Raw genomic sequence first — 15,113 nt, 5'->3', positions numbered from 1 at the left:
CTCAAGAGACACCACTAATTTCCAAAGTTACTTCACACCTTTTCTCCCATTCCCTTCAGTGAGGTTGTTTAATACATTTGTAATACAGTTAGATTCTTTTCACACATTCCATATTCTGCTCTGAGACCTCCAACTTCCTAAATGACATTTTAACTTGCATACATTAAGATTCATTGTTATTAAGTTCTGTAGGTTTTGACAAATGCAAGGTGTTATGTATCTAACTTTACAGCATCATATAGAATAATTTTAATTTTCACCTAAAAAATCCCCGTGCTTCACCTATTTAGCCTATTACCACTTCCCAACCCTAGCAACCACTCATTTGTTTATTGTCTCTCTAGTCTTGCCTTTTCCAAAATGTCATGTAATTGGAAACATACCAGTATGCAGCCTTTTCAGACAGGCTACTTTCAGTAAGCAATATGCATTTAAGAGTCATCTACATCTTTGCACAGCTTGATAGCTTATTCGTTTTTATTCTTGAATAGTATTCCATTGTATGGATGTACCATAGTTTGTTTATTCCTTCATCTACTGAAGGATATCTTGGCTACTTCCAGTTCCAAGCAATTATGAATAAAGCTGCTATAAACATTCATGTGCAAATTTCTATGCAGACATAAGTTTTTATACCAGTTGGGTAAAAGACTATGATAGCTGGATCATATGTTACGACTAAGTTTAGCTTTATAAGGAAAATCCCTAATTTCTAAATCAAAAAATTCCTAGAGAAAGAACTTTTTGTACCTTTAACTTGCAATACATGGAAAAAATCTGAGTTAATGTCAGATTTCTATAACTGTAACTGGATAGTTTAAATTATTAATTAACAGGTATTGAAACTATATAAACACTTATCTCTATCTAGAGGCTATAAACAAATAGTTATCTATAATGATAGACCAATCTCAGAAACTTAAGCTGACTGTTGACCACAGCACTGTTAGTTACAACAAAATAAAAAGCAAACTGAAAATAGAGTAATTATCCAATAATAGACACATGGCTAGGTTAATTTCTTCATTATGGACTATTATGAGCTTTCTCTCCCTCCCCTCAAATAAATAAATGGAAAGAAAAGAAATGTTGAACTAGAGCAGTGGTTCTCAATGTTGGCTGCACAGTACAATCAGCTGGGAACTTTAAAAAGGTTCCTATGCCTAAGCTCCACTCCCAGTGACTCTTCTTTAACTAGTCTATAGTGGAGCTCAGGCACAGATACTATTATAAGGAGGGTATGATTCTAGTGTGCAAAGTTGAGAACTACTGAAATTAGAACTACTAGCGAGTACTCGGAGGTATTACTGAGGTAGACAACAAAGAAGGGTGATCCCATTTGGTAAAGAAAACAATGATCAAAAAGAAGAAAGAAAAGCTTCTACATCTAGCTTAGTAAAAATAAATAATGGGGGGAAATGATGAGATAAAGATAGACGCAAATGCAGACGTGAGACTGTTCAGATAAGAAACTTGATAACTATGAAAAAGCATTATCAACAGACAAGTAAGAGTACAAATCACAGAGCAGAAATCTATTGCATTCAGAGAGAAAAGCACTTGTCCTTAAATTTTTACCTAATAATGTAAAATATTTGATTAGGGGATTTGTAAAGTACTATATGTTATAAATTTAAAATATTCTATATGTTACATTACTAGACTAGAAATCTTAGGAAAACATCCCTCATACACAAAGATAAAGGCAAAACTAGAAAAAAACAAATGTAGAATGCTTACGTTCTTACAACATGGGAAATAAGGCAAGACAAAAGGTAGCTGACAAAGCAAAGGAATGGACTGAGATTAAACTGTATCTGCACTACTGATAAGTAGTACCTCAGATGTTAATAATATTGTAATACATAAGGCCACGTGTAAAAGAACAGAGTAATCAGAGGCAGTGAGACATATGACTTTGCAATTTTCATCTTGGGCAATGTATGAAGATGAGGTCTCAAACAGGTTTTGGGCATCAAACAGATCTCTTTGAGAAGGGATTGAGTTACAAATAAAAGGAATATACAAATCTGAATGGTCCAAAATCCCATTGCCATGACCAAAACCAACATAAATAAACCAAATGCTCGTGAATCTGTATTACCTCACCTGTCACCACTGCAGCATGAAAGAACCGGGACTAGGAGAGAGCGGAGCTCATTATCCTGATGGCTTCTGTGAATTGCCTCTGTTTGCTAGCAATCATGTCTGCCTGATCCCTCAATTGTTGTTCCTGTGCCCTGGCTACTGCCAAAAAAGGTCAAACCTTCCAAAAAGTAGTAAGATTTAAGACAGCAAGTCAACAACTTTGCAGACTAATAAGACTAATGACATTCAAATTTATGATCTTTAACATAACTGGTCCCTAGGCATGGCTTATCAATTTTTACACTTAGCCTTGGTGAGCAACATCTCCCACTCTCTTCAGCAACTATACCAAACCTCATTGGCATTCTTCTCATTCACCAGAACTCACCTTTTACACAGCACTGAAAATTGAAACAACTGAGTGATCTCCTGAACTTCCTGTTTTCCTTACCCCTGATGGAACTTACCTCTATCTCCATCCACTCTTTCCTTCTTCCCTCCAGTGTCCTCAGGGAATGAGTGACCATTCTCCTATTCAGGTCAACATTACCTAACCTCCTCTGGATGCTTTGCTTAGTCAATTCCTCAGAAAACTGTTTTTATTTTCTCTCACTTGGGAGTGGGATGCAACAGATAAAAACAATTTCTAAAAACATTATTAACTAAAGCTTTTTTTTTAGTTCCTAAGGTTGCAAACAAACCAAACTGTACATCAAACTGGTTACATCACCTCCCTGCCGCCAAAAAAAAAAAAAAAAAAAAAAAAAAAAAGACTGCTTTCAAGTGACTTCAGAACACAGAGATTCTGACTATATACTCTTAGTCGAATTACTGAAGGACAAAATGATCCGTAAACAATCTAAAAATTTTCAACTTAATTCAATGATTTCATTGTTTAACACAATATCAAGGTTGGTATTTAGAAGCTGTTTTCTTTACTTTGAAGGAAAAGGTAATTTTCTTACATATGATGTATTGTGCTTGAGTAAGAGAATATTCTCAATCCTAGGACATGTATGCTGAAGTACTCAGGAGTAAAGTGTCATGATGTCTACAACTTAACTTCATTTTGTAGAGACAGACAGAAAGACAGTGAGTGAAAGAACAAATAAAGAAAAATATTAAGTAGGTGAAGGTTATATTGGTACATGGAAATTTATAATACTATTCCTTTAGCTTTTCTGTATGTTTGAAACTTTTCATAAAAATAAACATGTGTGAAATTAAAACATTTTGGTAAAAAAATAAAAAGGCATTTATACACATATATATTCAGAAAAAGATCTGTAAGGATACAGTCTAGGTAAGAAAATCTGGTAGTAAGAATATAATATTTTCTTGTTTTTTATTATAAGTTTTCTAAGTTTTTATAGTAAAAATATAATGCTTTTGTAATAACAGAAATTTTAACTTGACACATTATAATAACAATATTATTAAGTATCTAATTCAAGACTGCAGACTTAACACATGCTTCTTGTCTCTCATTCCTTCTAAAAAAAACCACTGAAATAAAAGTAGAGAAATACATAAAGAGATATCCCCCATGAGAATATAGAAGGATGGAGTTGTGGAAGCAAATTTTACTAACCAACAAATAAGAGATGTTAATAAAACTTCCGAAAGATTGGAAGAGATGGAGGCATGCTGACAATGAAAGAAAGCCATAAGCTTTCATTTCTGCAACCACTTATGTACGATAAGAAAGTTACAGAAAAGAAAGAATTGATCTGTCCATTAGAATGCCAACTTTGGGCTCGGAATCAGCCAGTGAGGCAGAGAATAGGTATCATTAAGTATGAAGTGACTCAGAAAACATAATAAATTGAGTCTATATACAGAACTTCACTACTCAGCATCCCAACTCCCTCCCCAACTTTGACTAACAGAGCACTCAGATAACTTGGTATTTACCTCATGGAGGAAAAAAAGACTATCTTTCACCAAAGAAACTGAGTAAGTTGCTTGGAAAGCATTGGGTTTCTAATTGAATGTTAACATTTGGGGGCCCAAATAGAGCAGTCTAGCCACCCAAACCTAAGTCTGACAGTTGACATGCCTCACCCATACACAGGCTAAAGAGAATTACCAGGATTAAAACTATTTACACTTCAGAAGAGTAAACCCAAATTAACTACCCAGGACATCTTTTCAGGAGAATCAAGAATTATCAGGCAAATGAGGAAACTAACAACATGAAAAACCAACTTAAATTTTCTAAGTAGGATCAACGATAACTGAGAGAGAAAGAGAGAGAGACTTCTAATACATTCAGAAATATTTGAGAAAAAATTCTACAGACACAGTAAGACCAAGATATTGAAGAGAAGAAATCTCTAAGCATGTAAAGCAAAAAGAAGACACGCTACAAAAAAGATATAGAAGATTAAAAGATCAATCCAGGAGATCCAATATCCAACTAGTCGAGAGTCCCACCAAAAGGGAATAAAGGAAATATAAGGAGAAAAGTACTGTTAAGTTTTCTATTGCTGTTTAACTAATTACCCTAAAATTCGGTGGCTTAAAACATTTACATCTCACACAGTTTTCAAGAATCAGCTTAGCTAGATGGTTCTAGCTCAGGATCTCTCACAAGACTACTATCAAACTAATAGCCAGGAGTACTCTTCTGAAAACTTAACTGGGGCTAGGAGTTTCACATAGAAGCTCACTCACATGACTGTTGGTCAGAGGTCTGTCCCTAACCACACAGGCTCCTCCATTGGGCTATTCATAACATGGCAGCTGATCTACCCAGAATGAGTAATCCAAAAGAAAAAAAAGTCAAGGCAGCAGCCACTAGTATCTTTCATAACCTAATCTCAGAAATGACATACTATCACTTCTGCCATATTCCAGTGGTCATGCACACCAATTTTAGCACAATGTCAGAGAAGACTACACAGGGCTTGAATACTAGGAGGTGTAGATCATTGAGGATCATCTTGGAGGATGGCTATACTAGTTATCAAGGAAAACATAGGAAAATTTTTTCTCAGAGCTTCAGATATATGAATCTTTGGACTGAAAAGGCCCATTAAGTACTAAGGAGAATGAAAAAGATCCACCTAGATACAAATCATAAAACTTCAGCTCTCTAAGAATCAAATGATTACAAAAGTGTCACAGGAAAGGGGAAAAAATGCTTACCTACAAAGGAATAAGAATCAAACTACCACCACACTTCTTATCAAATGAATGGTAAAAGACAAGGGTGTATTGCTTTAACAGTTGTGACAGAAAATATGTATCAATGAGGAATTCTACATTCATACAAATGAACAATCAAGCATGAGAGCAGACTAGAGTTGCATCTGGAAATACAAAGAATCAAAAAGTTTAGCTTAACTGCACAGGCACTATTGGGGATATACTTGAGGCTGCATGCCAACAAACCAAGACTCCAAAAAAGAAGTGAGATTAAGACAGAGGAAACCCCAGATCAACCTCCAAAGGGAAAATTCCAAGGTAAAGGCTGTACAGCATGCCTACAGAGCAAACAGACAGACAGGAGTAGAATTTCATGCAAAGGACAGTATGACTGAGTGGGTAGAATAATAGAGACATCATAAAGGCATATTAGTCAAGAAAAAAGGCAGTTGGAAACTTCAGGAAAAACAAAAGAAAATATAACAAAGTAATGGCCCAAACAGAAATGAGTAAAAGGTGGTATGGTTTTAGCACTTGAGAGACTGTATGAAAAGAGGCTACATACTAAATACAGTCTCCTTTAAAGTGGTATAGGAGTCAGGCCACTGGACTAAAAAATGGTAAATGAATACCAGGATATTATTTAGCCCTGTACTGAACAATATTCAAAAAGTCATTGTAACTGCTTTTCAATTTTTAGAATCAACCTTTGGATGGAAGACTTGACTACAACTGCAAAACAAAATGTTAGCAACCTTGACAATTTAAAAGAAAACAAATACCTAATTAAAGGCAGGCAGGAGAGATGAGGAAAAGGGAAATGAAAGGAAAGACAGAGGAGCTTATTAGTTCTTTTCATATGAAGAGGTATGAACAAACTGGCTACAGATAGAACAATTAATAAGTATTATAATTAGTGTGTAAAAACCGAAAAAATGTAATTGTCAATTTTTAGAAAGAAGAAGGAAGAAAAGACAACATGGAGAAAGGGAAAGTAGTGTCAGTGAACTAAATCTTCCTCTTCCATATGAGAAAGTCATTTGATAGTAAGTTAATTTAATAAACAAAATTTGGTATACTTACATCAAAGTTACATCACAAACATAAACCCCACTATTGATGCTGTAGAACACACCATGCTAAATCTGGACTGATCCCCTACTCCATCTCTCTTTTGAACACGGGTTATGTGTGCTTGGGTGCACAAAAGTGCATGACAAGGTTTATGCATGTCTGAATGCACATACTTGTATAAATTTCAACTAAAGGCATGACTTAAGTGTATTTTCTTTCAGTATTTTTATCTATAAGTTAAAAAAAAAAACACTGAAATCTAAGTAGTCAGGGAAGGGTATATCCTGGTTAATTGAAGACTGACATTAAGTGAGATTTAATCTATTTCTCCAATGTTTGTAAACGATTACTCACAGCAATCTACCATCATACAGGAAAACGGCACATCCTCTCATTGTACAAATGCTAATACTAACCCTAAAGGAACTGCAAAGTATATCTGATTTTAAGAAATAGTGAAGGAGTGGCAGAAGGAAGAGACATTAAAAGTATTTAAAACTGTTTCAAGGATCTTAGAATAATTTCACAGGAAAAAAAAACAGAATAAGTAAATACATATTGGTGAACCTCACAAATCAAAAGCAGTTTAACAGAAGAGGGCAGCAGGAGAACGCTGCATGGCTACCATCAGGAAGGACTTTCTAACAGCTGCAGCTACTCAACGACAGAACTGACTGCCTATGACAAAAGTCTGATCTCCCATCACTCTACTGTTTAAATAAAGACCACAAATCATCTGTCTGTAATGTTTAAAACTGGTGGGTGATTGGACTAGATAATCCCTAAGGTAATAACCAAGTATGAGAGTTCTAAACTAATAAACTTTGACTTACCAACATCCATTGCAGTTTCCATGAAGCTCTTCTGTCGTGAAGCAAACTCTGCAAGCAATTTCTGCTGCCTCTCTCTAGCCTTTTGTCTCCTAGATCAAACAGAAATAAAGTGATAAGTACCAGATGTGCTTAAGACTTACCTACTATCTTTCAGGGGTCTATAATATAGGAAAGGCTGCTGACACACAGGAACAACCAATTTTATGTACTATGTATTAAATTTCATGTAAAATTTGACTGTACTTAAGAGGATTCTGCTGCTTCAAAATGGTTTGAAAATCACTAGACTTAAACAGGTAAAAATAAAAGCCAAAATTTACTTTAAAATGTGAAATAATAATTTAAGTAGACACAAATTTGGATTCCAACAACACAATTTCCTAAGTACATGTCAGTTTATAGCAAGAGTAAGTGGAGTTTTAGTAATGAACTCACAATTTAACCCCAGGCACAAATAATAGCAAACTGGTTGCTAGAAGAAACTACTATGTTATGCTATAAACAGAATCTAAAAGATAAGAATAGACAGCTTTACTGTTATCTTAAGAATCAGGTTCTCCTAAAAGAGAAATAGCAAAAGCCAGGACGGTTCCCAGTTTCTACTAGAAAATATTCCAAATTTGGTTTATTTTGTTTGAAGTAAAAGAATATGAAAGAGTCTGAAACACAACATAAAGAATAAAGCTATATTACAAATCTAAGCATAAATATTCCTTTGGATTAGTTCACTTTATTCTATTAATTATCCCTTATCTACGTCCAAAGAGTATTTTAATTTGAGGCTGGTTGCAAAAAACACATGACTATAACATAAGAATGAGAAAATAAAAGTAAACTAATAAAAAAAAGGAAATAGGCTTCCCTAGGTTTAGCGATACTAATAATACTAATAAGCATGGAATTCTGCCCCCAGCAAGGTAAGGTTAATACAGCAATTTAAAACAAGAGAGGAGGGAGAGGAAGAAGAAAAAGGTTAAAAGGTGAGTTATATATTAGACCAGGAGAGACAAACTTTTTACTCAAACAAAACTCAAAAAGGGGTTTATCATAGCTCATGATACAAAGACTATCAGAAACAAAACAGATGGAATATACTATGGCAGTTTCTTTTAGTGACTATTATATCTATATACTGTAAATGAATTTTATTAAACTGAGATTTTATGAGGTCATTTCTATGGGAAACCTAAAGGAATTCTTCTATTAATCTGAAATGATTGAAGGATATAGAATACAGAATTTAGAAGAATGGAATGCTAATAGTAATTTTTAGATTATTCACACATCTGCTTCCACCCAGTCAGTGGAAACAATCACAAATATCTACAAAGTCAAGTACTGTGGTCCAGCTCACCATAAGAAGCTACATGTTTTTACCAATAAAGTTCAAGAGATTTTTAACACTCCTTTTCTAACATTTACTTTAAATACAATTTAGAAACCACTTAAGAAAACTCATTTTATACTTAATAAATAAAACTAATTTTTTATTTTGTGTTTAAGCCAAAATATTATCCAGGTTGATCACTCACATTATTCATCAAACTTGACTCCTAATGACACTGGCCACTTCCAAAAATTAAAAACCACTCCTGCTCTCTTTCCTTCCTGAACATGGAAGGTGGCACAGAGGCCTAGAAAGGGTGTCAAGACCCAACATCCTGGCACGGGAGGGCATTCGTATGGGGCAAAGTTACAAGAAATTGGTCACATACAAGGGAACTAATCAAAAAGTAATACATGTTGGGGATTATAGTGGCCAGGTTTCTCACTGTGGGAGTAGAGAGTTATAATCATGAAAGAGAAAAAACAAGAATAACTCCTATGGTGTCAGAATAGAACTGGAATTATCAGGTGGAACTCACAGTTACAGTTTTAATACCTGTCTCTCCCTTTCCTCCACCCTCCCCTCCCCCTGTCTCTCTCTTTCTTTCTCTCTCTCTCTCTCTGCTCACTAAGAGGGTCTGTTAATAGCTATAGCTCATTAGAATGTGGTTTCTAAACATCAGTCTCTACTAAAAGTAATGAGAACTCCTTGGAGAAATGGCTAATACCAAACACAAAATGAACCTGAACTATCCTCTTGCTCCAGAAAATCAGAAAAAAGAATGATGGGGGTAAATCAAAAGAACACAGAGAGCAGCTTGAAGAGACTCTCACAGGTCAAATCTAGAACAATTTGAGCATCAAAATGTCTAACGATCATCTGAGATTATAATCCATATAATCCATAGGAAACCCTAATTCCAAACTAATAAAAATAAATAAATGAATAAAGTAAAAGTTGATGAAGAACAGGCTATTGCAGCATCACAAGTATATCTATATAAATTACATATTAATTACAAAGGAGAGGAGAAGGAAGGAAAGTTACAGAGTAACGACTTGACAGTGAAGGAGTCTGGCAAATACGCCCTTAATTAAGTAATCAAAGTTAATCACTAGTAATGAAACAAACTGAAATCATGTGACATCTGATGGGATGGAATCCAAAGAGCAACGTTTCCTTGATATTCCCCTCAAAGAGGCATAACCTGAATCTAAACATAATGGGACAGTAGACAAGTCCAAACTGAGGAACATCCTACAGTGTTTACTGACCTGTAACCTTCAAAAGTGCCAAGGCCAAGAAAATAAAGGGAAGACTGAGGAAACTATTCCATATTGAAGGAGACCAAAAAGACAACCAAATGCAATGACTGATTCTGGACTGGATCTTTCTACTCTGAGAAACATTATTGGGACAACTGTCAAAGCTTGGGATCTAAGGGTATTATCATACTAAATAAAATGTTAAATTCCTTATTTTGAAAGGTATATTGTGACTATGTAAGAAAATGCCCCTAGGTCTAGGAAATATGCACTGAAGTACTCCAGGGTAAAGCAACTTGCTCTGAAATGATCCAGGAAGTTATTTTTACTATCCTTGAAATATTTCTGTAGGTTTGAGATTTCTTCAAAATAAAAAGATTTCAAAATTAAATCCATCCTCAAAGGACAAAAATTTGCCACCAAGAAATGAAAATAAACAAAAATGTCTTGTAGATGCTCAAAGACCTATGAGACTTATGAGACCTCCAAAAATGCTTAAAGAATAATAGCACTGATAGAAGACATGTTTCATCTCCTACACTACTCCTTTTTAAACGTAAGTTTTAGTGTGTTTATTTAATTAAAACAGTGAGTTATGCATTCTACAGATCACATTTAATTATGTACATGTATATTTAGAATATATACATGTTCATAAAATAATACTTCAAATAACAAATCTAAATATCAAATATAAGAAAGCCTCAAATATAACTGGCAATAGTATTAAAACTCATTTCTATTCTGAAATTACTGTCAACTCCAGATAATTATGGCTGCCACCCTGATTTTAGCCTTGTGAGACTCTGACCAGAGAATCCAGTCATGATATGTGACTTCAACATACAGAAACAATGAGTAAATAAATGGGTGTTGTTTTAAATTGCTTTAAAAAATGCATTTCCATAGTAACTTTCCATGATTTCCAGAAAAGGAATGTCACTGTTATTTTTCCATCATGAATTTTTTTCTTAATTTATTATTCCCTTCTAAAATTGGGTATAAATGTGAATAAAGAGCATTAACAAAAAGAAACAAGTTCTGGCAGATTCATACAACTCAGGAATTTTCCACTATGACCTCAGAGGTGGAGACAATGAGGTTGAATATTGTTACAGCCCTCTAAGGTTTCCTATTTGTATCTTGTTTTCTATGGAGTTAACCTATCGTGAAAGTGATGTCAAGTTTATCTATAGGTGAGGTACTTGGGAATGGATCATCATTAAGTGTTTATGAACTGTTCTGCCTTTTTTATGAAACTTAATCCAAAACCCAAAATAAATTGAGAGAAGACAATGTGAGAAGCATAGTGAGATTCTAACAGATTCATTTTAATTCTGAGCTGTCTGCTACAGAATTAGTTTCAAGTCCTTGTTAATATCATTGCCACTCAAAGGAAAAAAAGCCCATTACAAAGAAAGCCTTTAAAAATTTTTAGGATATTATTTATTACGATAGCACAGTGCCTTCGTAAAAACAGCATCCATCTGAACTATGTCCTCCAGTATCACATCTGTTATGAGTAATAATTACAAAATACCTTTAACCAAATAAAATAAACTTTGATTCACTGCATCTTTATCTTCCTTTAAAAAGACATTATTCTATAATCAAAATGAAAGATGACCAATTAATAAGAAGTTAACAAAAATTAAAATTTTACCTCATTTTTAATCTCTAATTTTACAGTAGATCTATTAAATTCTAAGCAGTTACTAATTCAAAATTAATGAACTTTCATCTAAATTACATGTTAGTTACAACAATTCCTATTTATAAAGTACTATGAGAAATAAGAACTGTCCCAAATTCCAAATGTACTAAAGTTTTTGTATATATTCTTATTATAAATGATTCGTAACAAACTTATGTCAAAAATGAAGTACAGCTATCTATATATGACTAAATTTGCTCCTTACAGTTACCAAAGGATGACCTCCTAACTATCCAATCAAAGGGACTGCCAATCTTACCTGAACTTTAACAGCATTTAACAATCTTGGTTAAGTTTCTTCCTTTCTAAACCTCCTCCTCTTACATCTCTCTAATGCCACTCTGCAGTTTTCCTCCTATTCCACTCCTGCCATCCCTTTCTGAATCACCTTTGTAGGTACTCCTTCCCATTAATGTTTTTTTTCCTTGAGTTTTGTATTAAGTGTTCTCATCTTCTTACAGTATACATTCTTTCATATACAAGGCTTTAACTATTACCTACATGCCCAAATCTGTAGGTCTAACTCCCAATTCTCCCCTAAGTCTCTAATCCTCTATCTGATTGGACATCTTCACCTGGATGCCTTCCTTAAGCTCAGTAACGTACAAAACTGAGCGTATCAATTTTACTGCTAAGCCTGAGCCTCTTCCTATCCTCCCTTATCTTGCTAAACAGTAACACTGACAGGAAAAAAAAATTTATAAATACTATGATTTAACAAAAATTAAAGACAACTTAAAGTTCTAAAAGCTAAAACCATAACTATATTTTAAAACATTACTTGTTTAATAATTTGTGATCATACACCAGAAAGATTGGAAAGGACCAAAAAAAACCAAATTTTTAAGAAATATTTTTAAAATTTAAAATTTTCTATTTTTATTTAAAGTTGAATTCATAATAGTTTTTGAAAATCACAGAATTGTTAGATCCCCACAGTAATAATAGAGATAGCAATTTTTCCAAAAGGGCCTACAAGAATAAGGTAGTAAATTTAATGTCGGGGTCGAAAACTCTTATCTTCCCACCCTCAACTAACTCAAGCATGCTAACACACAAGCACTATCTTTCATTCCATTTATCTTACAAATTAATGAGCTATGATTATAGCTGCTAAAAATCCAGGTGATTAGCCTCAGATGGCCAAAGGGGGGATATATAAAATCTTCAACTATACCATACATTAGTTTAAAGCATTAAAAATAAAAATTACTGAGGGGTTTGAGGGTATTGCTCAGTGGAGGAGCACATGTTTGGCATGCATCAGGTCCTGGGTTCAGTCCTCAGTGCCACCATTAAGGGGAAAAGAAGGAAGGAAGGAGAGAAGGAAGGAAGGAAGGAAGGAAGGGGGAAAAAAGAAATAAAATCAAAAACAACTTTAAAAAAGTAAAAATAAAAATTACCTTTCTTCTTTGTCCAGTGTTTTCTTCTCTGCCGCAGTGACTTTCTTAGGTGGTACAGGAGGAGTCACTTTCCTACATATCTCTTCAATGATGCGTTTGTTCATTTTGCTTTGCAGTGCAGCTTTTAGTAAGATTCTTTCTACTGCAGTTATACCATCTCCATGACTATATTTAGGAATTTCTGGTTGGATTAAAATTTCTATGTCATCAAGCCAAGGAGGATAGTAGGAGTTTTGTTTTCCTGAGAGTTTGTGGTGAAGTTTAATTAACAAAGACAATATGCTTTCTTTAATTTCCAAAATGGCTGTGGTTAACTGTGGAGCTGAACCAGGAGCAGACCATTTGTTTGAAGTTTTAGGACGAACCACCTGATTTGCTTCACTGCTACTGCGATTGATGATCTCTTGAAACTTCTTTCTACGCTCTGCTACTAAGCTGAAAACTTGAGCTGTACCAGAATTCTACCATTCAAAAGAGAAAGAAAGAAAAATCAAGAGAAGTTACTCAGTGTCAAGTTTAAAAACACATTAGTTTTTAACATTCAAAAAGGAATGTTCAAAGTTTCATCCAAAGACATATTCAATAGATTTGCTCAAGTACATTTATCTCTTCAATTCCCTCAAATAAACTTAGTCCCACTCAATCTGGAAACAACAGTGATGAGAAAGAAGATTATCCACAGTAACACCTTTTTTGTAACTTCCTGGGCCTATCTACCAGAAAAATAGACAAAGCTTGAGTAATACCTATAGCTATATTAAAGAAGAATCATAAACTAAGTTCTTCATCAGTTTAAAGGAATAAAAGCTATTCTATCCAACATTCAGAAAGAATATTATACTCTTTATTAACTTCTGGGAGACCACTATATCTTCTGCTTTAGTAAATTATAAATTAATTTTGCCAAGTTGATGAATTTGACTGTTAATTAATTTCATTTTTTAAGGAACTTTGAAATTTTGAAAATTACTTCTAACACAAATGCTTAAAGTTAATAAAATGAAATATAAAGATGAAAAATAAAATTGATCTGTTTCATATTTAAATATCACTATAATTTGTTATTTAAACAGATTTTTTTAAACTATTTTTCTCAGTAATTTAGCCTCTAAACAGCCTTTTTGCCAAAGAAGTCAAAATTGCATTAGGGCTCTTAGAAATCATCTTTTAACTAAAATACAAGTCAGTTTAATGGATTTCATTAATTTTTTTAAGCAAACAGAAAGGATGCTTCAATATCAATTGAGCTTTTATGGGCTAAATTGTATTATACTTTTTTTTTAACAGCCAAGCTGTTTTTCAAAGTACTCTCTACCAGCATTAGAGGCAAAAGCTGCCTCTTACAGATTCCAATACATTAATCAAAATCTTTATGGTATTCATAGCAAAAACATATTGTCAAAGACAAAGAAAGTTTTTACAAATGGACTCTACTATGAGAAACGTCTGATTCAATGTTCTCCACCTGCAAAAATCTGTATTAAAGGGATTAGAGGTATTTAAGTTTAGTTATTTGCCATGTCATTTTAAGAGTTTTCATTTCTGCTTTTTGTAAATTAATTAAGCCACATGCAATGGAAGAGCTAATTTTCAAAATGAGTCCAAATACACAACATATGGAGTTTAAGATTTTTGTGGGCTTATTTTACCAGTTAATTAACTACCATAGAAGCAAAAAAAAAAAAAAAAAGTGAATGGGCATGCCACCAGTAACTAAAGATTAAATTTGATTTAAGAAAACATTCATTTTTAAGATGTTAGTAAAAATGCTAAATGTAAACAGACCAAAATGTGTCACTTATAACTGGTCCAAAATACTAACACTACTAAGAAAAACCCACTATTAAATATGCATATTATTTTTTAAGTTAAATAATATGAATTTTCTTTAAAATTAAGCCTAAGGTACTTTTAAAAACACACACATACGTTAAAAAACTTTTTTTTTTAATCTAACCATATTAATTAAACACACACACACAAATACTTCAGCGTCTATCCCCATTTCCAGTTAAAGCCATATTGCTAGTTAATGCAAATAGCATATATATCTACCTCTCTTTGAAGAACTTTAGGCCGTCGTGAACTCTGGCAGATTAAAGGAAAAAGATGTGTGAGGCAGAAGTTGCTTAGATATATCAGAGGAAATAAAAGACATCTACATCATTTAAAGTGATCTACAGACACATTTCCTTTTCTTTTGGATGTGACAGGATGATCTAAACAACACATCCCAACATAACAAAATCTTTCCTTTTT

The 15,113-nt window shown here is 33.6% G+C and overlaps 1 protein-coding gene across 1 annotated transcript in view; it reads right to left on the bottom strand.

The window, feature by feature from the left end:
• The window catches only part of UBR3 (ubiquitin protein ligase E3 component n-recognin 3), a 185,355-nt gene that overhangs the window by 78,118 nt on the left and 92,124 nt on the right, over window positions 1–15,113 (bottom strand). The window contains 2 exon segments of the mRNA XM_032479658.1: window positions 7,146–7,234; window positions 12,855–13,315. Coding sequence (XP_032335549.1) covers window positions 7,146–7,234; window positions 12,855–13,315 — 550 coding nt within the window.

This window comes from Camelus ferus, chromosome 5, assembly GCF_009834535.1.
Source record: "Camelus ferus isolate YT-003-E chromosome 5, BCGSAC_Cfer_1.0, whole genome shotgun sequence".
Taxonomy (NCBI): Eukaryota; Metazoa; Chordata; class Mammalia; order Artiodactyla; family Camelidae; genus Camelus; species Camelus ferus.
Note: the sequence above shows the minus strand (reverse complement) of the source record. Positions and strands in the feature narration are given on the sequence as shown.